General features: G+C 43.5%; 1 protein-coding gene across 2 annotated transcripts in view; it reads left to right on the top strand.

Moving 5' to 3' along the window:
- LOC110534798 (thrombospondin type-1 domain-containing protein 7A) overlaps positions 1-27,236 on the top strand; it is a 106,870-nt gene that overhangs the window by 44 nt on the left and 79,590 nt on the right. For both annotated transcript variants that reach the window (XM_036946705.1, XM_036946699.1), the window contains exon 1: positions 1-677. This exon is cut by the window's left edge and continues 44 nt beyond it. In XM_036946705.1, the coding sequence (XP_036802600.1) occupies positions 518-677 (160 nt within the window). In that variant the 5' untranslated portion in view covers positions 1-517. The remainder of the gene's footprint in view (positions 678-27,236) is intronic.

The following is a 27,236-nucleotide window of genomic DNA, read 5'->3' as shown; positions in this document are numbered from 1 at the left end:
GAGAGGGACTGTGTGTGTAAAAAAGAGACGGAGCTGGAGCATGGAGAGACAGAGAGAGAGAGAGAGAGAGAGTGAGTGAGCGAAAGAGAGCGAGCGAGAGAGAGAGGAAAGGAGGGGGGAGAGGAGAGGAGGTACCACTGCAGACGCACAGCCACTGTCACAGCTCCACAGCCAGAGGACAGAGGCAGGAACGGCAGTGAACAGCAGCAGCACCAGAGAGCATGGAGGAGCAAGACTCTATCGTTCACCTGGACCTCTACCCTTCTCACTGACAACCTTCCTCTGGGAATACCCCGTGACGAGTGGAGTAGAGAAGAGAAGAGGAGGGAGATAGAGGACAAGGAGAGGACTCTCTCAATCTGCCCTTCAGGAGAGGAAGCACCAGTCCCTTACTCTAGTGGGACAAATCACACACTATTCTTTTTTTTGTTGCCTGCGGACCTGTGTAAGTCTTGGGCTATCTTCCCCTGCGGTGACCTTTTGACAGTGTGTACTTACGTTGACCCTGGAGAGGACCATGGGGCTAGGGTGGAGGTGGAGGGGTGCAGGAGGCACCCCCAGCATAAGGACAGGGGGAAGCACCTTCCTCTGGGTGACAGTACTACTGCTCTGTGGTACCTGGAGGGCTAACACACAGATGGTAGAGGACACCAAGTCTGTGTACTTCTGGGAAACAGGTACTGGACTCCTATTGTACTATGAGAGACTTAGGGAGAGATTGGTTGTTGTTTTGTACTGTTTGACTTTAATGGCGATCAGAATAAAGAATCTGCGATATTGAAGTCGAAGCAAAATATTGTGTTTCAAGGAGCATGTTTTCAATAGTCAATAGTGACTATGTATTCAGTATTGAAAAAGCTTGTGGACAAGACACTCAGCTTGGGCACGATATTCTCTGCTCTCATTTCCTCTCTGTGAACCTTTTGAAAATTAGAGCAGGTCTCAAGGTCCTCAAAACCCCCGTCATCTCATTACCTCATTTTCCCTGTCCCTTGCACTGGTCTCACAAGCTGATAGTTTGCACATTGTAACTGAAGTCTAGAAGTCTTGAATAGCACGCTAACATGGGAGAACGAGGCAGAGAACGATAAGAGAAATCCACGAGAAGTCTATTGGTAAATACATTGAATTTGGCACCAAAAGCTGGCATGATCCATCTTGACTGAATTGGTTGAGGTGTTTGGTTGCACGATAGCTTGATGATTGTATATGTGTTGGAGCACAATAGTAGACAAAAGAAAATGGGGAGTTGATCGCAAACATGGAGATGAAATGGGATGGGTGGTTGCAGAGTGTTTTCTGATAACCTCTGGTATGAACAAGTGCAATGCATTAGTAATGTACGGCTCCTCTAACATAATTAGAAGATCTGAGCCAGGAATAATCATGCCCAGGGAGACTTGGCGCACTTACGTGTGCCTTTAAATATATATGGGCAAATCTCCTTGGCCTTCGAGGTGTTAGTTAACCCTTTGCTTTCTCACCTTCCCCACCACCTCCCTCCCCCTCAAGGGACTAGATGAGGGGAAAATAACCCTCCCCCTTCCCAACCCACTGGACAGCTCAGCCCAGTGCCAGTCCTGAATCGATGGGATGTCGTTGTCTCTCGCGCTCCTGCATCTTTAAAGAGGATGTAGCTGAGTAAGGAGATTAAAGGAGTAGGGATTTACTCAAGAAAGATGTTCCAGGGAGCAGCCCTGCCCTAAGAAATGAAGCGTCAGGGGCTAGATCTTTCCCAGTGTAGATCATTACGATTACACCACTCTCCCACGCTACTGCACCGCTCTCTCCCACGCTACACACACACACACACCTGCACAAGCACAAGAAAGCAAACACACACACACACACACAAACACACACATTCCTCATACTGCCTGTAGCCACATGGCTTTAGGTCTGTGCTGTGATATGTAACCCTCTGTTAGGAGGTTTTCTGATCTTCCTAACTAAAGGAAGACTATTGATTTTAGGATAGAAGTTTGTATTTGTTTTACAATTTTTTTATTTGTATTTTCCTTCTTTGGTTTGGCGATGCTATAGAGCTTGGAGATAACCTACAGTAGAGCAATTTATTTCTGGGATTTCAAGCACTTTTTATCACCCTTGTGGCTCAGTTGTTGGAGCACGGTGCTTGCAAGGCTAGGGTTGTGGGTTCAATTCTCACTTGGGGACCAGTATAAAAAAGGTGCGCACTCACTACTGTTAGTCGTTCTGAATAAGAGTGTCTGCTAAATGACTCAAATGTGATGCCTTTGCATTTCAGCTCTTTTCATAAAATACGATTATGTTTGTGCACATTTCAGTGAGTGCAGTCAGTGGAGGGAATATTCTGGTGGCAAATGCTGCTGTGATGTTTGCATAATGATGAGTTACTGAAAGACAGCCCTGTCTTCAAACTATAGGGAATTGGCTCACGTTGCTTTTATTGGCTTCTATGAAAATATGATCTATGTTTAGAGGTGCAGAGAACTCTGGAAGGTTCTATTTAAATGACAAAAGTGAAAACAGCACTGGCTGCCAACAGGCTTGATAATGATGTTATTGAAGAAGATAAGGTTGATGATGACAGTGATGATGAGGTGAAAGAGGAGGAGCAACCTGTTGAGAATAAGGTTGATGATGACAGTGATGATGAGGTGAAGGAAGAGGAGCAACCTGTTGAGAATAAGGTTGATGATGACAGTGATGATGAGGTGAAGGAAGAGGAGCAACCGTTTGAGAATAAGGTTGATGAAGGCAATGATGATGAGGTGAAGGAGGAGGAGCAACCTGTTGAGAATAAGGTTGATGATGACAGTGATGATGAGGTGAAGGAAGAGGAGCAACCGTTTGAGAATAAGGTTGATGAAGGCAATGATGATGAGGTGAAGGAGGAGGAAAAACCTGTTGAGAATAAGGTTGATGAAGGCGATGATGATGACGATGATTATATTGATGTGGATGAAAATGAGGAGATTGTGAAAGAGTAGAGGGATGATATGGTAAAGTATAGTGGTGTTACAAGCCTTGAAGAGATCCTTGGAGGGTTTATGGCTCTCTATCACACAGTTACTGCTATCCTCTCTATCGCTCACTTACACACACACACACACACACACACACACACACACACACACACACACACACACACACACACACACACACACACACACACACACACACACACACACACACACACACACACACACACACACACACACACACACACACACACACACACACGGTCACAGAAACACACACAGTGGGTGGAATTCCTTTCGCAGTTTGGTGCTGTGTGCGCTTCATTAGTTTCCGTTAGTGAAGTGGCAGTACTGCTGTAGTCTGTAGGGTGGAGCTGTCAAGATTGCACCAGCATGTATGCCCATCAGAGGCCAAGGCAATTATCAGTGTGTGTACAGTGTGACTGTGGGTCACATTCAAGGCCAGAGATCAACCTGGAGTACACACCTCCACAGCAAATGAGGCTTTTGTACTACGCTACCCCACTGCTTGAACTCTCACTCTGACACCATGGGATTTAAATGAGGATACTCCAACTGTCCTGGCTTGTACTGGTATGACACCATCAAACCAACCGTGTTTGGTGTGACTCTTCCAATGTGAAGAGATATCTTCATTTGTGACATCATATCAAATATTCACCAATATTATTTGAATACCACCAATCAATGATGTAGTAATGCAGTTGGCAAATGTCCTGCTGTGTTGTAGGGAAGCATGAATACATTACAAAGGGCTCCTGAGTGGCTCTAAGGCACTGCATCTCAGTGCTAGAGGCATCACTACAGACCCTGGTTGTCTAAGGCACTGCATCTCAGTGCTAGAGGCATCACTACAGACCCTGGTTCAATCCCAGGCTGTATCACAGCTGGCTGAGATTGGGAGTCCCATTAAGCAGCTCAGAATTAGCCCAGTGTCGTCCGGGTTAGGGGAGGGTTTGGCTGGGGTAGGCCATCACTGTAAAATAAGAATTTGTTCTTAACTAACTTGCCTAGTTAAATAAGTATTTTTAAAAAACAGTAGAGATGTTCATCAGTGTGGTTCAGAACCATTCTCTGTGTTACAGCACAACCCAGCACGAGAGCCTGATGCATCTCCAACGTTCCCCTTCTCCAGGTCCTAATCTGCCATTGGGAAACAGATTATTCAGATTACGTAGGCATTGTCCCTGACTTCTGATCATCCCAATCCCTTTTTACCAGACTGGCTCCCTCTCTCTGGCCAACTCATGGTTTACACCATGTTTTCCTCCCTTAGACCTATTAGCCACGTCATGGTTATCGCTAATTCTGCTAATTGATTTTAACTGCTTTCAGCCAACACCTGTCAGGGCTCCAGTACAGACCAGTACAGCCGAGGCGGTATTAGCTGTCCATTAACATGTCCAAGCAGTAGTTCAATGTATTTGGATATGCAGTGATTGCCACAAATTTTGGGTTGACAATCAGGCTATTTTTGTTATATTTTACTGTCAAAATTGGGTTTGTTCAATAGAGATTAATTTGCCTTTGTCTGTATGTGCACTAATATTACATAATTCACCACCTGAAGAAGTGGAAACTCAAAACACATTAGCTACACCGAGTGTACAAAACCTTAGGAACGCCTGCTCTTTCCATGACATAGACTGACCAGGTCAAACCCATATCAGATATCTTGACTGTAAAACAGTCTGCTTTGAGCTCAGTAATGATCGTTGAGAAGGAAAACGCTGAGACCCTCTCTTTAATATGGAAAACAAATTGCTTGCAAAGTTGTTGTTTTTTTCACCGCAATTGCATTTTGAAATGTCATACAATCACGAGGGGCACACGATGGGGGAGAGAGAGTGTGAGAGGCTCGCTCATTACAGCAACCGGCGCCAGCGAAACAGGCAGGCACAGCTGCAGGGCAGACACGTTTATGACAGCAATCGTGAGGATAATGCACTTTACAGTTTAACAAATTCCTGGTTTTAGCCACCTAACAAATAGGATGTTTTGATTGCGGTGACCAGCTAGATGCTAGAATCTGCATCTCACACCAGTGCGACCAATTTTTAACTCACACATCCAAGTCAAAGGTTGCAAAATGGAGTCCTGCCTATAGGCTTACAGACGACACCGTTGGCCTTCCTCGCAACCACTTGTGTCACTATGGGGGTTTCTAGGAAGGAAATGTAGATGTGCATGTCTATCTGTGAATGTTTGTTGACCTTGCAACTCAAAAGACAAATGAACCAAGTAGCCCACTACTCAATTTCTAGTGTTGTGGACATACTGTAGCTACTGTATGTGTAACCATGATGCTGGACTGATGTCATCGCTCAATGATATGGGCCAGTGTGAAGAGCACTGACAGGCCATTGTTACTGAATACATTTCCACCTAACGATGCCTCCAGCAGTGAGGGATGTCACCCGACCTAGCTGTTAGCGGCTCTCCCAGTCCCAACCACCTGCTATGACAACATACACTATATATACAAAAGTATGTGGACACCCTTTCAAATCAGTGGATTTGGCTATTTCAGCCAGACCTGTTGCTGACAGATGTATACAATAGAGCACACAGCCATGCAATCTCCATAGACAAACATTGACAATAGAATGGCCTTACTGAAGAGCTCAGTGACTTTCAACGTGGCACCGTCATAGGATGCCACCTTTCCAATGAGACAGTTCGTCAAATTCCTTCCCCGTTCAACTGTAAGTGCTGTTATTGTGAAGTGAAAATGTCTAGGAGCAACAACGGCTCAGCGAAGTGGTAGGCCACACAAGCTCACAGAACTGAACCGCCGAGAGCTGAAGCGCATAGCGTGTAGAAATTGTCTGTCCTCGGTTGCAACACTCACTACCAAGATTCAAACTGTCTCTGGAAGCAACATCAGCACAATAACTGTTCGCCGGGAGCTTCATAAAATCGGTTTCCATTGACAAGCAGCCGCACACATACCTAAGATCAACATGCACAATGCCAAGCGTCGGTTGGAGTGGTGTAAAGGTTGCCGCCATTGGACTCCAGAGCAGTGGTAACGTGTTCTCAGGAGTGATGAATCACGCTTCATCTTCTGGCAGTCCAACGGACAAATCTGGGTTTAGCAGGTGCAAGGAGAACTTTACCTGCTTGAATGCATAGTGTCATCTGTAAAGTTTGGTGGAGGATGAATAATGGTCTGTGGCTGTTCTTCATGGTTCGGCCCCTTAGTTCCAGTGAAGGGAAATCTTAACGCTAAAGCACACAATGACACTCTAGACTATTCTGTGCATCCAACTTTGTGGCAACAGTTTGGGGACGGCTTGTTTGGCGAAGGCCCCCATGCACAAAGCGAGGTCCATACAGAAATGTTTTGTTGAGATTGGTGTGGAAGAACTTGACTGGCCTGTACAAAGCTCTGACCACAACCCCATTGAACACCTTTGGGACGAATTGGAACACTGACTGCGAGCCAGGCCTAATCGCCCAACATCCATGCCCGACCTCACTAACGCTCTTGTGGTTGACTGGAAGCTTTTCCCCGCACCAATGTTCCAATATGTAGTGGGAAGCCTCCCCAGAAAAGTGGAAGCTGTTATAGTAGCAATGGGGGGACCAACTGCATATTAATGGCCATGATTTTGGAATGAGGTGTTCGACGAGCAGTCCACATACTTTTGGTCATGTAGTGTAGTACGTATTAGAGTGAACAGCCTGCCTGGAAAGCATATGCGGGAAAAGGTCAGAAGCTCAATACCATAACCTAAGGTTATTATCATGGTCAAACAAGCGCAGCATGTCCCACTCTCCCAGACTTCCACAAGACCAGGGTAATTCAAACCCGGGCCAAGATCCATAGAGCGACTGGTGTTCTTCCTTCCTCTCTATTCAGGATCTGACTCAGACCTCGGAATCCAGGAGAGTGGACTATCTGGCCAAATCAATTAAGAAATCAATCAGTCAATCAATGAACTGCCAGGAAAAAAAACAGCAGTACTGAAAAAACATGAAGGCCTGGTTTTTAATAGCCTTGTGCTTTCATCTGAATGTACAGTGTTAGAGATCGACAAGTGCCTTCTGGCAGGAAACAAGCCCACGTCTAGCTGCCTCAGTAAGAGATACTGTCTGGAGATGTGGCCATGGGGGATATCTCTGGCAACATCCCAATTGAATGTATCCCTATGGAGCCCAGCTTCATTTTAGTGACTGCATTTTAATATGACCCATGTTGACTCTCATTACGATAGTACCTGGGGGCATACCAGCTTCTGCGATAGAATTGGCTGGCCACTCTTTAAGACCCATAGCAACAGGCTGCATATTTAGGCCATGAATAAATGAAGGTGATTTCCTTGGGAGTTGGAGATTGTGGCATGCAAGTGTTTATCTTGTATATTCCATTTTTCAGTTTGCATCTAATGGGCGATAACTGAAGCAATAGGGTGTGACCGGTCTCACATCCAGATTGGAAACTGAGCACTCAGCAGCACTGCAGCCCACGGTGTATTTATATTTCTGGAGAGCGGCAACAACAGCAATACAACTTACACACAGCGTCAGCAGATTTCTGCCTTTGAAAAAGAGGGTGAAACATTTCAAAGTTTCGTTTCAAGACGAGTGGTTTGGGGTTGATTTCAAGATCCAAGCTGTTTTGCCCCAGTTGTAACATTCGTAACAGCACCTTTGAACTCTACAGTTATTTCATCACATAGAAACTTGTTTGATGATAAGAGATTCATAGAGACCCGGGAGTATACTTTGCACTGTGATGAAAATCTCTTCTTTTGACCCACACTGGGAGGTAAATCTTCACCTATATGTTGCATGAGCAAATGAAGCCGTATCCTAAAGTTGTCCGGTTCCACGTAGATGCAGCAGTGTGCAGGCCAGGGAGCACAAGAGTTTGTTTAAAGGTAGACTCAGCGAAATTACGTTGCCACGAGCAGCTCTACGGAGATTGTGATGAGCGAGGTGCAAGACTTCGCTCTCACACGGTCACACACAGTATCTGCACATGTGCAAGCGTTCGCTTCGCGGGTTCGCTTCGCGGGTTCGCTTCGCGGGTTTGCTTCACAGCGTAGTGGCCACGGACCCAAAACAACGGAGAAGTTGAGCCTCGCGCTTCAACGCTCTTAGTTGTTGCGGAAATAGACCCGCCATGTTATGTACTTTCTGCATCTACGTCATATCGCTGAGTCTACCTTTAATCTAGAGTTTACTCTAAAAACCTGATCATTACTGATATAACGATGCAGACCGGGATTACAGATTACACTTTATCCCCAAAACTGTATTTATAGTGATTTAAGAGGATTTGCACATTTACACCATATTCTGCAATATTCCAACGGCTCACAACATATGATATTTAGATGGTTGCTAGGTCATACATGTATTTAATGTGTATTTACTGGTATTTATTACTTTGTATATAGTAGTGTTTGTATGGTGAGAGTAAGCAGATTAATGGTAATTTTAGAGGATAAATTGTGGGATATTATAGAATTCTGATGAAAGTCTATCCCTTCACTGCTGTTTAAGCTCTATCGATTTAAAGGGATGAGTGTATGATTGAATAGACCAACCTACACTTTCCTATTAATCTTCTCAAGTGCCCCTTCAAAGACGAGGAGGGGAGACAGGCGACGAGGGGGACACATTGTACGGGGACATAGGGTCGTGTCCTCCCAGTGCCTTGACTGACAACTACTTCAGCCATACTGGGTCAAAGCAGAAACACTCTGGGAGTGGCATTCAACACAGACTGTCATCTCCTGTGGGAAGCAATAAGGCAGCTTCAGTGGGTTGAGAGGAGAATAGGCTCTCTGAGAGCGAGCAGTGACATTTACTTTAGTGAGACGAGTTTCTAGTCCACACAGCTCTGCTCTGCTGATGGTAATAAAGGCATACGGTGGAGAAGTGGAGAAATATCCATCCATCCACTGATCCATCCACTCATCCATCCATCCATCCATCCATCCATCCATCCATCCACCATCCATCCATCCATCCACTCATCCATCCACTCATCCATCCACTCATCCATCCATCCATCCATCCATCCATCCATCCATCCATCCATCCATCCATCCATGCATCCACTCAGCCATCCACTCATCCATCCATCCACTCAGCCATCCACTCATCCATCCATCCATCCATCCATCCATCCATCCACTCATCCATCCACTCATCCATCCACTCATCCATCCATCCACTCATCCATCCACTCATCCATCCATCCATCCATCCATCCATCCATCCATCCATCCATACATCCACTCATCCATCCATCCATCCATCCATCCATCCATCCATCCATCCATCCATCCAGCCAGCCATCCATCCATCACTCAATCCACCCATCCCTCAGCTCTGCTCAGTTGTATTACCTCAGGATGAGCACGACTTGTGTGTTCATTGTATTGGAATGTTGTGGGAAATGTAGTTTTAGTTCTGTGGTGGGTTCATTTACCACATTGGCTGCATCATACCTCATCATAGGCCCAGCAATGTACCGTATTTGATTACGTTTTTATACGTTTCTGTTGGTTTTGGTTTTACTTGCCTTATTTGTATCATGTTACCAATGGCGTGATGGAAATGTAATTGAAAATCTATTATTTGCTAGGCTGTAGCATGCAATGAATATACAAAGTAATGAAGGCCAACTATATTGCACAAGATACTATTTGCTTTCATTATCGCAATGATCCCAGGGTGAATGAATATACTTCTCCATGTAATCATGTGTAAATACAGATTGATTTAATCTATGGTAGGGGAATCATACACCACAAGCCTCCTGGGTCAGACATTGCATGAGAATGAAGGACTATCTCAGCTGCCGCCTGGAATATGATGATAATATGGTTACCAGTGAGAACCACATGCATGCATTACACATGTATTACACAATAATTGCACAGTATCTAGTACTGAAGTGTTGCTTTGCATATTGGTTTTAAGTGTTGAGGTAGGATGCTGAACGGTCCGTCAAGTGGTTAGCTGACAACAATTGTCAGTTCTCAAGTGCTACTGTAGCTCTAACCGGACCATAGCTAGCAGATCCCTTATGCTTAAAAAACGCTCTGCAATATACAGTATAACCCAGTTGGGCTTCTGTTTAGCCACTCTTTAACCTTGTCTTGGTGATACTGGGACAGGAATCCCTGGCCATCTAGCTCTTTTAAGATGGTGTTTGTACAGGAAGAGCTGTTGGTGTCTGAGATGTGAGGCTTGTAGGGTCCTTCCCCACGGTACTACCATCTTTAATGTCAATTTCACACATGCACGGGCTAATCACTTGTGACAATCCCTTGGATTAGAGCGAAGACAGCAGATGGCCCCAGGCAGAGCAGAGCAGAGCCATGGCGGGGCAGGGCAGGGCAGGGCAGGGCACACCGGGCCTGGTCAACACACAGGGCTGCTCAGGCTCCCTTGCTAGCTAGATCCCTCCTCTGGCTTCTCCACTCGTTCACTCTAATTCTCTGGTATCCATTCATTTATAAATCTACAGTGTCTATTCTGCATGGCTGATTTGTTGTTCTTTCTTGAGGTTTTTCTCTTCCGTAATCCCTCCATCCATCTATCCATCCATCCGTCCATCCATTCAACTGTCAATGTGTTCGGGAGCTGGCAGCCTTGCCTTTCTACCTCCTCCTCCTCCTCCTCCTCCTCCTCCTCCTCCTCCTCTCCTTTTCCTCTATTAATCCATCCATTCTCTCTGTTTCCACACTCCCTCTTTCCTGGCTAACGTGGGTGTTGGGCATGTGGCCAGGACTCACGCATGGCACTTCACACCAGGTCTCTGGCATTTGCTCACACACATGCTCTACCATACGTGCATGTACACACGCATGCACACACGTACACTAGCAACTCTGCATTCACACCTATAGAGAGATAAGTTCACTGGCTTTTGTGCCTCTAACCCCTTGCTAATAGCTCATGCATGGGTTTCAGGAATGCAGGAAGAGTATGTCTGTAGATCACACCTCCACGTATAGCTCACTACAAACACGTGATGGATTCAGGGTGAGGGATCTGCTATTTTCTGTTCTCTCCCTTTATTTTCTCTCTCTGTTTTTCACGGATATTTCCAGAACCTTGTTACAGTAACTTGGTGTAACTAGATTTTTATGGATTTCTTCAAAAGTTGTACATTTAAAGCTGTATGAATGATAAGAGAGTGTTATGAAAAGAGGCTTAGGGCTCAACCAACATTTAAAACAATTATTCCAGTGTTGAAAGGGAACTATCTTTGGGATTAATATGAACTGAAATGATGTATCAGATAATCATTTTCAATTATCTTGGTGTATTTCTTTGCTCTTATTTTTCATATTAGAGAAATATAACATAACATTGTGATTACACAGCCTAAGCAGCAAAGTAATTGTTTGCTTCTCTCAGTCCTATCAAAACATTCACTGTGCTATCAGACCATCTGCAAATTTAACTTTGTCATCTTTTGGCGGTTTGGAGAATCGGAACCTGTTAGACTCAGAAATCACATAGAGTTGAAGTTTACATACACTTAGGTTGGAGTCATTAAAACTATTTTCTTTTTACATTTTCAGCCACTTCACACATTTCTTGTTAACAAACTATAGTTTTGGCAAGTCAGTTAGGACATCTACGTTGTGCAGGACACAAGTCATTTTTCCAACAATTGTTTACAGACAGATTATTTCACTTATAATTCACTGTATCACAATTCCAGTTGGTCAGACGTTTACATACCCTAAGTTGACTGAGCCTTTAAACAGCTTGGAAAATTCCAGAAAATGATGTCATGGCTTTAGAAGCTTCTGATAGGCTAATTGACATAATTTGAGTCAATTAGAGGTGTACTTGTGGATGTATTTCAAGACCTACCTTCAAACTCAGGGCCTCTTTGCTTGACATCATGGGAAAATCTATTTCCAAATGCCTGAAGGTACCAAGTCTGTCTGCAAAACAATAGTATGCAAGTATAAACAACATGGGACCACGCAGCTGTCATACCGCTCAGAAAGGAGACGAGTTCTGTCTCCTAGAGATAAACGTACTTTGATGCGAAAAAGTGCAAATCAATCCCAGAACAACAGCAAAGGACCTTGTGAAGATGCTGGAGGAAACAGGTACCAAAGTATCTATATCCACAGTAAAACGAGTCCTATATCAACATAACCTAAAAGGCCGCTCAGCAAGGAAGAAGCCACTGCTCCAAGTCCGCCATAAAAAAGCCAGACTACGGTTTGCAACTGCACATGGGGACAAAGATCGTAATTTTTGGAGAAATGTCCTCTGGTCTGAAGAAACAAAAAATAACTGTTTGGCCATAATGTCCATCGTTATGTTTGGAGGAAAAAGGGGGAGGCTTGCAAGCCGAAGAACACCATCCCAACCGTGAAGCACAGGGGTGGCAGCATCATGTTGTGGGGGGGCTTTGCTGCAGGAGGGACAGGTGCACGTCACAAACTAGATGGCATCATGAGGAAGGAAAATTATGCAGATATATTTAAGCAACATCTCCAGACATCAGTCAGGAAGTTAAAGCTTGGTCGCAAATGGATCTTCCAAATGGACAATGACCCCAAGCATACTACCAAAGTTGTGGCAAAATGGCTTAAGGACAACAAAGTCAAGGTATTGGAGTGGCCATCACAACCTGACTCAGTTACACCAGCTCTGTCAGGAGGAATGGGCCAAAATTCACCCAACGTATTGTCGGAAGCTTGTGGAAGGCTACCTGAAGTGTTTGACCCACGTTAATTTAAAGGCAATGCTACCAAATACTAATTGAGTGTATGTAAACTTCTGACCCACTGGGAATGTGATGAAAGAAATAAAAGCTGAAATAAATCATTCTCTCTACTATTATTCTGACATTTCACATTCTTAAAATAAAGTGGTGATTCTAACTGACCTAAGACAGATAATCTTTACTAGGATTAAATGTCAGGAATTGTGGAAAAACTGTGTTTAATATATTTGGCTAAGGTGTATGTAAACTTCCGACTTCAACTGTATTTTACACTCATTATGCACACAAACCAGTGAAACCACAACAATTTGCTATTGGCACAATGAAAAACCTTTATTAGAAGGTATACTTCGTGTTGTCGCTACACAGGCCTCTATGAGAGGTCATGAAGCAAACCTGCAGCCAGGCGTCACAGGGCACAGTAATTCATCATGGCACATTTGACCTCTCTAGAATCTTTAAGGAAATCCTCTTGAATGTGCCACAGGGTTTTCTCACTATACCCTCTTCTGTCATATAAGCAGTTTGTCTCACTTGTCTATGGTAAATGATAACTTGTTATTTTGGATATCTGATTTGATTGTTTTGTCCATTCTACATTGATACAAGTGGCTATTATTGTCAATAATAACTTGGACAATAACCAATTTCGAAATAACAGCAACTACGACTAATACCCAAGATGAACACAGTACGATGATGTACGTGCATGTCATAGAGACCAAGATAATGAGGGATGACATGAGTTGGTGCTGACCTCTGTGATGACATTTGTCACGGAGACATGGACCCAAACACGACTGATTACAAGGGTGAGGCCTTTTTTTTTTTAAATCCACTAATGTCCTGGCTATTAAACCATCTGTACCTGTCATATGTCTCCAGTGAGCATCACCATTGCAATTCCATTCCATTCATCACCTCTGAACTCTCAGCTGGTTGGTTATTAGAGATATCAAACAATACTGGACCTTTAGTCATTTATTTGAACTACAAATCTTGCGTCTTTCACCATGCCTCCGCCTGTGCCTTCATCTGGGCTCGGAAATAAGACAGCCCGAGCCCTCTGTACCCGAAACCTCCCTCCATTTCTATATGTCATAATAATCCTAATCAAGTGCTGGCTCTACGAATCCACACTCAGTCCTCCCACTCCATTCCCATCTCTCCCTGTATTCATCTCTCTGGTTGGTGGATCTGTGGCGGGCGGCAAGGCTGAGCGGCTGGGCTTTAATGAAGATTGTGTTTTTCCAGAGAGGTTCCGGTGGGATTACACAGCTGTCACAGCTGTCAGTCATTCCTCCACCCCTTCTGGAGCTGCTGGAAAGCTGTAGCCATGGCAACAGTGATATGGTGACTGCTTTATGTGATGACGTAAATCCCTCGCACCTGTACCTGTTAAATTCTGGCTCCCTGTTGTAGAGTGGTAGTGCAGACCCAACGTTTAGACTGCTTCATGACAAGACAGAGAGTCGAGAGCTTGACTATATAAATTCCATCTGTAAAAAGATGATTCTGAGATAATTGGCTTTAACGTTCCCGAAGCCTCATTGACTTGAATGGTGTCAGCAATTTTTATATTGTATTATTTTCTACTTAGCAACATGAATTCGAGTACTTATAATACTATATACAGTGCCTTGCGAAAGTATTCGGCCCCCTTGAACTTTGCGACCTTTTGACACATTTCAGGCTCTTCAAACATAAAGATATAAAACTGTATTTTTTTGTGAAGAATCAACAACAAGTGGGACACAATCATGAAGTGGAACGACATTTATTGGATATTTCAAACTTTTTTAACAAATCAAAAACTGAAAAATTGGCCGTGCAAAATTATTCAGCCCCTTTACTTTCAGTGCAGCAAACTCTCTCCAGAAGTTCAGTGAGGATCTCTGAATGATCCAATGTTGACCTAAATGACTAATGATGATAAATACAATCCACCTGTGTGTAATCAAGTCTCCGTATAAATGCACCTGCACTGTGATAGTCTCAGAGGTCCGTTAAAAGCGCAGAGAGCATCATGAAGAACAAGGAACACACCAGGCAGGTCCGAGATACTGTTGTGAAGAAGTTTAAACCCGGATTTGGATACAAAAAGATTTCCCAAGCTTTAAACATCCCAAGGAGCACTGTGCAAGCGATAATATTGAAATGGAAGGAGTATCAGACCACTGCAAATCTACCAAGACCTGGCCGTCCCTCTAAACTTTCAGCTCATACAAGGAGAAGACTGATCAGAGATGCAGCCAAGAGGCCCATGATCACTCTGGATGAACTGCAGAGATCTACAGCTGAGGTGGGAGACTCTGTCCATAGGACAACAATCAGTCGTATATTGCACAAATCTGGCCTTTATGGAAGAGTGGCAAGAAGAAAGCCATTTCTTAAAGATATCCATAAAAAGTGTTGTTTAAAGTTTGCCACAAGCCACCTGGGAGACACACCAAACATGTGGAAGAAGGTGCTCTGGTCAGATGAAACCAAAATTGAACTTTTTGGCAACAATGCAAAACGTTATGTTTGGCGTAAAAGCAACACAGCTGAACACACCATCCCCACTGTCAAACATGGTGGTGGCAGCATCATGGTTTGGGCCTGCTTTTCTTCAGCGGGGACAGGGAAGATGGTTAAAATTGATGGGAAGATGGATGGAGCCAAATACAGGACCATTCTGGCAGAAAACCTGATGGAGTCTGCAAAAGACCTGAGACTGGGACGGAGATTTGTCTTCCAACAAGACAATGATAAAGTGACAAATGACAAACATAAAGCAAAATCTACAATGGAATGGTTCAATAATAAACATATCCAGGTGTTAGAATGGCCAAGTCAAAGTCCAGACCTGAATCCAATCGAGAATCTGTGGAAAGAACTGAAAACTGCTGTTCACAAATGCTCTCCATCCAACCTCACTGAGCTCGAGTTGTTTTGCAAGGAGGAATGGGAAAAAATGTCAGTCTCTCGATGTGCAAAACTGATAGAGACATACCCCAAGCGACTTACAGCTGTAATCGCAGCAAAAGGTGGCGCTACAAAGTATTAACTTAAGGGGGCTGAATAATTTTGCACGGTCAATTTTTCAGTTTTTGATTTGTTAAAAAAGTTTGAAATATCCAATAAATGTCGTTCCACTTCATGATTGTGTCCCACTTGTTGTTGATTCTTCACAAAAAAATACAGTTTTATATCTTTATGTTTGAAGAGCCTGAAATGTGTCAAAAGGTCGCAAAGTTCAAGGGGGCCGAATTCTTTCGCAAGGCACTGTAGGTAGAGAACATTGAACAGGACAAGGCTATATCAATAAATCAATTTTGATTCATTAAATGCTGATAGTCCCAAGCTCTTGTAGTTTAACTTTTTTCAAATCTGTTATTTAGCAGAAAGTAATAGCTTTACCGCAGTAGAAAACAAAGTATCATGAGCAATATTATTTAAAATAAGCGGTAGTGACAATAACAGTGCAAAACAATCAACACAGCAACAAACAAAAAAGACTTAAAAGGGAAGGGCTGTTTCTTCTCTGCCCTTCCTCAGTTTAACAGAACACAGACAGGTTTGTGTGTGTGCTCGAGCGTGTGCGTGTGTGCCTGCGTGAGTGCATGAGTGTGTGCATGCATTTGTGTGTGTGTGTACGTGCGACCACATTGCATTATATATGTGTGCCAAATCTAGGTCAGTCCTGCTGCTGTTGTACCCCACTGGTGAACCCTCGGGTGAGACTATTGCAAATCTGAAGGGGCTGAGGTGGGGGGGGGTGTATGTGTGTGGTTGTTGCATGTGGACACATCCTTTCATCTGTCCCACACCGCCGCCGCCATTAAAAATAGATGTTTTCCACTGATAACACATCTAAATCAGTGTAAGAAGGCACTGGATCAGCACTATACCGCTATTGCACTCCATTAAAGAAAGTCTGGTTTGGATAGAATCTTACCCTGGCCAATGGCAATTTTCAGAGGATTAATATCATTGAAGCCCTCTCTTCCATGGTCAGGGCTTCTCTGGTTGACTGCCCGAACCCTAGTGTGAAGCACTTTGGCCGAAGGACCCCACTGCATCTGGCATTTACATGATCACAGACTGGAGAGGAGATACCATGTGGGGGAGAGAGAAGAGAGGGGTGGAGAGACAGGGTGGGAGTGGAGAGAGATGGAGGGAAGGGAACAAGAGAGAGGTGGAGGAAAAAGGAGAGATACAGTATGCAGAGAAACTGTAAAAAAAAAATGGATCAACCTAAAAAAAAAAGACTTCCTGGTTACAAGTAAATAAGTTAGGTTTTCTCAATTGAAAATACTACATTTGTTGAAACCGAATACTTTATGTGATTCAATGCCAACTGTTTTATTTTATTATTACCAAAGTATATCTCAAGTTGCAACCTATTTCTTTCAACACTTACTTTTCCCCTTTGTTTAAACCTAATAAATAACTAAATTAAATATAACCCATTTTTTCATCTTGTTCCATGTTCACTTTTTAGTTTAGAATAAGCTATCCAAATGTCCTCAATTGGGTTACAAGCAGTTAAGTAAATTCCCTATAAAACAAGAAATTAAGTTTGTTCAATAAATATAAATAATATTTCCTAATTCTCTACACAAGACTGTCACATTTAGCTACAACAAGATCACAACCAAACATTTCCCACCTTATCTTTAGTATCACATGCACTTTTTTCCCCGTTGGAAAGGTTTCATTGTCCTTTAAAAACAGCTCATTTGTTTGTACATCATTTTATACACGTAAAAACGTCACAAAAGCATAAAAACAGTATTTGAATATTACATTTAAATTAGTTAAAAAGAACATGTTGTTAAAAACAATAGGAACAACCATGAATAAAAGTACTTTATCTTGTAAAGCCCACACCCCCCACACACCTCAAATCCTGTAAAAACCATGTCAAATGTGTACAAATGATTTAACAAAGGTAAAACATGTTAAAAAGTCACATTGTTAAAAGGCTGTCTTTGGTCCTTTGTACAGGAACGGGGTGAGTCCCTTATCAAATTCGCCTCCTCCTGCTCCTCTGAGTCAATTACCGTCCTGTCCTTTGGGGCCCAGAAGAGATCCCTCCCCTAGGCGCCGCAGCGCTGTCAGGCCATGGCCTTGAGTGTTGTGGGGACCCTTCGCACTTACGCAATTATCATTACTGGTGCTGACAAGGTAGATTAAATGTTTGAGTGAGGAATACAATATACTAGATGAACTGGAATTACATGTACTCTCACGTTGGGCAAAAAGATCAATCTGAAAGTCACACCCCCAATATGCCACGCCTCAAACTCTTCTGATAGGCTGCCGCCACTACATTATCCCACCGCTGTTAGAACCTTTATTCAATTTAAAAAATCACATTAATCTGTCGAATTAGTTATTTGATTTCAGGCAAATTTAATAGAATAGGTTGAACGAACTAAAGCGTCATTTTCAAATCATTCCAATCAGTCAAAGCACTTCAGCGTCGTCCCATTTTTTACAGTGTAGAAAGATGGACAAAGCTGTTGCTAGAGGAAACCAGGAGAGAGATAGGATTTTTTTAGTATGATTTATTTTAGTATTTTTTTCTTTTTTGTTTTCTTAAAAAAAAGCGATTAAAAAAAAGGCATTTTCTTAAAATGGCATTGTTGGTTAAGGGCTTGTAAGTAAGCATTTCACTGTAAGGTCTACTACACCTGTTGTATTCGGTGCATGTGACAAATATAATTTGATTTCATTTCATTTGAAAGAGAGAGGAGGAAAAAGAGAATCAGTAGTGGAGAGGGAAGAGAGAGAGGCTATCCCCAGTGGCATCAATTCCCTTCAACTGTGCCACTATCTCTATGAAATGAATTGGTTATCATCAAAGGCTTAAGTCTATTGCATGGGAACAGCCTGTATTAACCTTTAAGGGTGCATGACATTATAATACTCAGTTGTCTGAGTGGATTTCGCATTCCCCTCACGTACGATCTATCTCGTCTGGGGTACCTTTGTTTTTAGAGTGAGAAAGAGAAAGAGAGCGAAAGCAGCAGACAGCGGGAGAGAGAAGGATAGAAGGAGAGAGAAAGAGAGAGTCAGGGAGAAAGATGGAGAGAGTGCAGAGAGAAAGAGAAACACGAGTGACAGACATTCAGATAGAGAGGAGAGAGAAGATAGTAAGAGAACGAGGGAGAAAGAAGAGCGGAGAAGTAGCTACAGAAGACCCTTGTGAAAACAGATGCAGACCTTCCCGGATGGAATAATGTGGCGAGGGGAATAATATGACTTCCTAAGTCCAGGCTGCTGCCAAACCCTAAGATTGATTAAGTCAGAGAATCCCTCTTTATTACCTCAGTGGCTGGGTATTGCTACACGACTGTGGCGTCAAAAGGGATGTGCACTGTTCAATTTCAGACGGCATTTATTTCCATCCATCAAAACAAATGTATTCTCAAATGTAGCTTATATCCCAATGTGTTTCGGCCTTGTTGTGAAAACCAGGTGACTTACTTTACCAGTCCATCTTATGTTCCTACTTCCTAAGAGAGGATTGTATTTGAAAGTGTATATAATACAAGTCTCTAAACTCAAACTACTTTTCCACATTATAGCAAAATACACTTGTAGCAACTCCAACATCCAGCTCCCTATCGCTCTTGTCGTTTCTTGAAAATTGCATTATTTTATGTTCCTCAAATCCTATATCAAAGACTTGCCACGGGAGAATCATTCTCCCCTCATCCTTCCATTTCCCCAAACTTCTCCCATCTTTCTTTGAGACGTGGGGGGTATGGCAGAGTAGTGTTTGATTCACAGGAAATGCAGTATTAAAGAACACGGACCTTGGCTGGTATTGCGATTCTTTGATCTGTCCACCTACTGGGGTCTCTTTGAACACTTCTCTTTGGATTGAAGTCATCTGACCCTGGAAAGGCGAAGCTAAGGATCACAGCTACAAAGTAAGAGACCGTCTTTACCAGATGACTCCCTCAGACCCTTTTTTTACAGAGCTCGACTTCGGCCCATCAGAAAATGCCTTTCACTTTAGTTTTATCCCCTCAGTCGCTCAAATTTCAATCTGATCTATTGGATTGTCTTGTAGTGGTTACATTTCCAAGCCCCAAAACGATCTTATATCCTTCATTCGTATACTCGTATAGTAATACAGTCAAATGCAGGAATACCATCCAAATAAATAAACCACGAAGTAGGGCAGGGATCATCAAATACTGTAGATAAAAAAAATATTGAGTGGATGGTCAGGGGCCCGGAACATAATTCCAAATCATTTGTAGACTGCAAGCCCAGACAGATATAATATTTGACTAAAACATAATAATTTCAAACCTTGCTTTCAGTTGTATACGATCACATATGTCTCATTATTATGCGTGAAATATTTTGGGAACAGATTTAGAAAATGTAAATACTTGAAGCTGTTTTGCTGGTGTTTTTACAGTATTTTTATGTTCAACAATAAAACCAAAAAATAACATTTGTACATTTTTTTTGCTCAGAAAACATAATAAAATACAACATGTTTTGGGAGGAAATAAATCCCATGTGGCCTTCAACATCTGGCTTGCAACAACATTACCCTACAATATTCCCAAATCACACTCAGAGTTGTCACACTGAATGTCTTCAGTGTCACTCAGAAGCACACACACACACAAACACACACACACACACAATCTCCCCAAACAGACACACACTTACTGGAAACAGAAATGCTTCTGTCGTCATATTTACTCTCCCCCTCTTCTACACCCATGCCCCCTAACACTAACAGATGGAACCATGAGGCAGCATGTTGAGGGGGATCTGTGTCTGTATGTCTGTCAGTCTGTCTGGGTACAGTACCCCCATGTCCATGCTGTTGCTGCTCCCCACTGTGTGTGCCAGCAGCCTGCCTACCTGGCAGTTCTCCACCCTCTCTGCCCTCCTGTCCCATTCTCTGTTGATTACCACTGTAATCCATATTTAATGGATTTGCCACTCTCTCTCCACCCATCCTGATGCCCTGCCACCGCAACATGATTAAACCTTCAACTGTGGAAAGTTCCAGATGTTGTGACAGGGAAAGGTGCCTATGTTTGACGAGATGAGTCCCGGCGTTTCTGGCTGCGTTTGCATTGCCCTTGGGGTTCGTGTTCTATCCCAGATACAGGAAAGCTATTAGTTGATGTGTGTTTAGTATGATTGTGTTGTCTTAACTCGTATGGAATCTAAATACGCAGTTTGTGGGTTGTCACTGAGCTGAGAAACACTGTGAGTGGATGGAGGAAGAGGGATTTGTATCTAAGTAGAATGATGATGGCGTATCAAGCTGCAGATTCAAAGCAGACTCCGTTGATCAATGAATAAAAGAAGCAACTATGGAGGGCACACATAAATAAACCCATCGTCTGAGCACATGTCTAAATGGTTGTGTGTGTGTGTGTGTGTGTGTGTGTGTGTGTGTGTGTGTGTGTGTGTGTGTGTGTGTGTGTGCGTGCGTGCGTGAGTGCGTGCGTGCGTGCGTGCGTGAGTGCGTGTGTGTGTGTGTGCGCATGCGTGTGTATGAGAGTACTACAGTGTTAGTATGTTTTGTGGTATTAATGATTAGTGTGTTTACAGTAAATGAGTGTGAGTGTGTGTGTCAGGGGAAAGGAAGTTGCGGGTATATGTGTGTATGTTCAGAGTGCATGCTTGTTCTAAGACAGAAGCCCCCCCCCCCCCCCTCCCCTCTCTCCCCTCTCCTCTCATGTTTACCTCGCTCAGCACAGCGGTGGAATCAAAGAGCAGAAACAGAGAGGTTTGCTCTCCTTGCCTGCAGATTGAGGGTGGCAGCTTTTATTGCACCCGACCCCTGGTGTGATCACAGCGAAGAGTGTGTGCCACCTGCGAGGTGTGTGCGTGTGCCTCACTTCAGGCCTCCCGCTCCACAACGAAACACCAGCAAAAGCTGCAGTCTCTACCTGCAATCCTGCAAAGACATCACCAAAGAGAGAGCCGAGAATGGAGCATCTTGTTACACTGTGACTCGTTGAAGGTGGTGTGTTCTAATGTGTGGAGCTGGAACTGATGTGAGGAACTGTGGGTGGTTTATTTGTGGCTAATGAGTTTCTCTCTCATGTAGCTTTCCGTTGCTTCATAGAGGATTCAGTGCTCGGATAACATTCAGGAATGCATGGAATATGGAAGATGCTCATGGTCTATAAATACAACCCAACATATGTTTCTTTGAGATCTAGTCTGGATCTCAATCAAAAGCAAAAGATTTGTTGTAAAGACGTTCTCAAATCGTTTTCAAAGCAACATGAATTCAGATGTATTTCTCGTTGTGTACGTTTGTGGTCCAGGTGCTGGACACTACAGGTTCAGCCATGTGGTTTTACTGGCAAGCCGGCACAGCCCTCACACAGTTTCATCATTCCTCTGGTTCACTAAACATCCTTCTAGTAGATTGGCTCATGTGTTGGTGTATGCTGATTTATGCTACTGTTCCGGTGTACAAACAGACCCCCCCCAATTTGTTACGTTTTCCTGGGACTAATGAATTCTTTGGGGGGGGATCTCTTTTAGGACCTCCTTCTCTCTCAAGCTATATGATTGTGCAAGACGTAATCTTTCAGAGGGCCCGTGATTTGTACAGTTCAGCATCAATTATTGATATTGATTCCTTACATTGGCTCTTTGAAAACACAGGGTACAGAGCTGCACAGCTGGCAGGGGCAAACGGAGTGTATGAACTCCAAATGGTATTGCACACATCCACCAATGCAGTGTACGTAAAATATGTGTGGCTTTTGTCAAGCTTGTGTCTTTCGAAACTGACACATTGAAAGCTATTGATAACAATATCATTCAATCTGTTCACGCTGCTGCCATCTAGAAAGCGAAGACAGTACATGTACATCTAAGCTGGTGCCGAGAGACTGAAAAACAGTTTCTATCTCCGGGCCGTCAGACTTTTAAATAGTCATCATTAGCCGGCCTTTGACCAGTTACCCTGCTCTGAACTTTAGTCACTGTTACTAACCAGCTACCACTCAATACTCAATCCTGAGCCTCAGAGGCTGCTGCCTTATGTACATAGTCATTGAACACTGGTCACTTTAATAATATTTAAATACTGTTTTAAACACTTCGTATGTACACTGAGTGTACAAAACATTAAGAGCACCTGCTCTTTCCATGACATAGACTGACCAGGTGGATCCAGCTGAAAGCTATGATCCCTTAATGATGTCATTTGTTAAATCCACTTCAATCAGTGTAGATGAAGGGGAGGAGACAGGTTAAAGAAGGATGTTTAAGCCTTGAGACAATCGAGACATGGATTGAGCATGAGTTCAGATTATTTTGTGCCCAGTAGAACTGAATGGTAAATAATGTATTGTGTCATTTTGGAGTCACATTTATTGTAAATAAGAATAGAATGTTTCTAAATCAATGTGGATGCTACCATGATTACGGATAATGCTTGAATGAATTAAATGAATCGGGAATAATGATCAGTGAGAAAGTTACAGACACACAAATGTCCTTTCCCCCCCAAAAATGCTAACCTCCCTGTTATTATAACGGTCAGAGGCTACCATGTCTTGGCGGATATGATATTTGTGCGTCTGTAACTTTCTCACTCATCATCCTTCCCCGATTCATTCGGAACTGTCCGTAATCATGGTAGCATCCACATTGATGTATTTAGAAACATTTTATTCTTATTTACAATAAAAGTCACTCCAAAATGACACAATACATGATTTACCATTCATTTCTATTGAGCACAACATAATCTGAAACACAACCAAAACAAACAGCAAATGCATCCAACAAGTTTGTAGAGTCACAAGCTTGATGTAATCATTGTGTGCTTGGAATATGGGACTAAATACTTCACTTTTGCACTACTTTAATACACATACAGTATAAGGGAATTTGTCCCAATACTTTTGGTCCCCTAAGATGAAGGGACTACAGTATCTACAAAAAGTGCTGTAATTTCTAAACGGTTCCCCCGATATGGATGAAAATACCCTCAAATTAAAGCTGACAGTCTGCACTTTAACCTCATAATTATTGTATCATTTCAAATCCAAAGTGCTGGAGTACAGAGACAAAACAAAAAAACAACTGTCACTGTCCCAATGCTTTTGGAGCTCAGTGTATATTTCCATTCCGGACTCTGACAGGTCTCGTTCTAATATTTCTATATTTCTTAATTCCTCTCTTTTAAGATTTTGTAGTAGCGTGTATTGTTTTGCGTTGTTAGGTATTACTGCACTGGAACATAGGCATTTCGCTGCACCTGCAATAACACCTGCAAAATATGTGTACGCAACCAATAACATTTGATTTGATTTGATATGGGACATAGAGTACAGCTATACTGGCAAATAACCATATGGAGAAAATCAGCAATTGGTGTGCAATGTTTGGAAACCAACGCCTTCGAGAGCATCTCATTTGAGACCTTCACACCAAAGAGAAGCGAGAAATGACGAGATCCGTGTCTGTTCCGTGACCACCATGAATATCCTAGCAACCGTGTCCCAGAGGTACCATAATCTCCCCATCTGGCCAATTAACAGAGGGAGGAGCTGTCAGGGGAACATGGAGGGGAGAAATGAGGGGGATTGGAGCATTAGCACTGTGGGTGGAAATGCTTGAGATTGGGATCACAGTTCGCTCCCCTCCACTTGACACGGGTGCTATTTCTGTGGCTCCAGGTTAACACTTTTTTTCCCCCCTGCCTCGTGATTTCATTAGGCGCAACGCCACTCATCACTCCGGTGTAGCGCGGATACCAACTGGGCTCGTGTTCCTGTAATAGCGGCATGAGGATGGAAAAGGCTATGAAATTGCATTTAGTGAGCTTACCTCTGGTGTCGAATTTAAACCAAGAGATGAAGCAGAGACTTTACGTGTTGAATACATTGGTTTTGTGAGAACAGAGGACAGTTCTTTCTGAGGAAGTTGATGTTTCTTGTAGAGAATGATGTTCTCTTTCGTCTTCCACCCATGGCAGGATCATTAGGCAATATGCTGCTGGATCAAGTTCACTCTCTTGAAAAATACCTTTATCTCTTTTAAACAATTTGACAGTTTTCCAGCAGTTCTTTGGAGAGTATGATATAATGTCAATGCAGTACACCCGATGCTTCTTTTCTCTCTATTTTATCATCAAAGATGCCACAGCCTGAACAGCATTCATGTTCACTGACATAGCTTGCAGCAGAGTCCCTGATTCATAATTCAAAGCGTTTGTTCTTGGTTACAGAGTTGACATTGAGATGATTACCGCATCCTAGTCTTGCTGTATTTGTCCTTTCCTCCGCATCTATGCAGGAAATATCACTTCATGCAAAAACTATTATCTAAAGCAACACGTACACACACAGTATGCTCATGCAACACATGTGAAGAAGATATTCTGCTTTTATCGTAACTTTTCGGAGTATTCATTCAAATCAAATGATGCCGTTTTTAAATAAATATAATACTGTTGTAGAGTTCTCAGTCTTTGTTTTAAGCCTTTTGAAGTGGTTGAGCTCTTTCACGAGCACACAAGTTCCTTCTCGTGATCCAGGGTGTGATATTTGAAGCTGAATGAATGCTTGTGAGAATTTATGAGCCTCTCTGATGTTGACATGCTCTCTTTCGCTACGTGTCAATGAAACAGCTCAAATTAGAGGGAGCGAGAACCTCGGGTCCTCCGGGAACGGGAGCTGTCAATCATTAATGTTATTCTTAGCATTAGAGCAATGTCTGGATGGGTGAGAATGGCTAACAAGCTCTATCTACTGTAATGAATCAGTGGTACAGATGCTTAGTGAAAGCTCACTAACCATTTTAATTACCATGTTTTTTGGGATCTGAGGATATTGACGAAGAAGTCAGAGGACGATAAACCTATCATCACTGCTTTGCCCTTTCACGATATGCATCTCTTGCAAACATAATATACAATTATTTCCCAACATCCTACCAAGACCTCACAGTGGACTTGCAGTCAGTGTCGCTGTCAATTTTAGAGCTGAGATCTCAGTAAACGTCTCAACACTTTGCTGAGAGACTGCAGCAAAACCTCCCTCCACCTCAACGTCATGCTCTCTGAAACCGTTCCCCGAACCTCACCATCATGCACTCTGAAACCGTTCCCCCAACCTCACCGTCATGCACCCTGAAAGAGTTTCCCTAACCTCACCATCATGCTCTCTGAAACCGTTCCCCTAACCTCACCGTCATGCACTCTGAAACAGTTTCCCCAACCTCACCGTCATGCTCTCTGAAACCGTTCCCCCAACCTCACCGTCATGCTCTCTGAAACCGTTTCCCTACCCTCACCGTCATGCTCTCTGAAACCGTTCCCCTAACCTCACCGTCATGCTCTCTGAAACCGTTCCCCTAACCTCACCGTCATGCTCTCTGAAACCGTTCCCCTAACCTCACCGTCATGCTCTCTGAAACCGTTCCCCTAACCTCACCGTCATGCTCTCTGAAACCGTTCCCCCAACCTCACCGTCATGCTCTCTGAAACCGTTCCCCTAACCTCACCGTCATGCACTCTGAAACAGTTTCCCTACCCTCACCGTCATGCTCTCTGAAACCGTTCCCCTAACCTCACCGTCATGCTCTCTGAAACCGTTCCCCTAACCTCACCGTCATGCTCTCTGAAACCGTTCCCCCAACCTCACCGTCATGCACTCTGAAACAGTTTCCCCAACCTCACCGTCATGCTCTCTGAAACCGGTTTCCTTAACCTCACCGTCATGCTCTCTGAAACCGTTCCCCCAACCTCACCGTCATGCACTCTGAAACAGTTTCCCCATCCTCACCGTCATGCTCTCTGAAACCGTTCCCCTAACCTCACCGTCATGCTCTCTGAAACCGGTTTCCTTAACCTCACCGTCATGCTCTCTGAAACCGTTCCCCTAACCTCACCGTCATGCACTCTGAAATCATTCCCCTAACCCCACCGTCATGCGCTCTGAAACCGTTCCCCCAAAAATCATTAGAACTGTCATGTACTGTCATGTTGTGTCTTGTTTCTGTCCTTTCTCTTCACCCTGTCTCCCTCTGCTGGTCGTGTTAGGTTACCTTTTCTCCCCCTCTTTCCCCCAGCTGTGCCTTGTCTCCTCCTAACTACCTCGTCACCCCTTTTCCCACCTGTTCCCTTTTTCCCTCTGATTAGTCCTCTATATCTCTCTCTGTTTCTGCTCCTGTCTTTGTCGGATTCTTGTTTGTGTTTTTCATGCCTGAACCAGACTATCGTCATGTTTGCTGCAACCTTGTCCTGTCCTGTCGGAATCTGCCGGTCCATCTGAGCCTGCCTATGTTTGGTTATTAAAGAAGCTCTGTTTACGTTAATTCGCTTTTGGGTCCTCATTCACGCACCATAACAGAAGAATCCGACCAAGAATGGACCCAGCGACTTCGGATCCTCTCCACTCAGCCGTCGAGATCCAGGGAGCGATGCTAGGCAGACACGAGCAGGAATTGTCTGCTGCTCGACATGCCGTTGAGACCCTGGCCACCCAAGTCTCCAACCTCACAGAACAGGTTCACCATCT

This window comes from Oncorhynchus mykiss, chromosome 2 (assembly GCF_013265735.2).
Source record: "Oncorhynchus mykiss isolate Arlee chromosome 2, USDA_OmykA_1.1, whole genome shotgun sequence".
NCBI lineage: Eukaryota > Metazoa > Chordata > Actinopteri > Salmoniformes > Salmonidae > Oncorhynchus > Oncorhynchus mykiss.
This window is presented reverse-complemented; position numbering and strand designations above follow the sequence as displayed.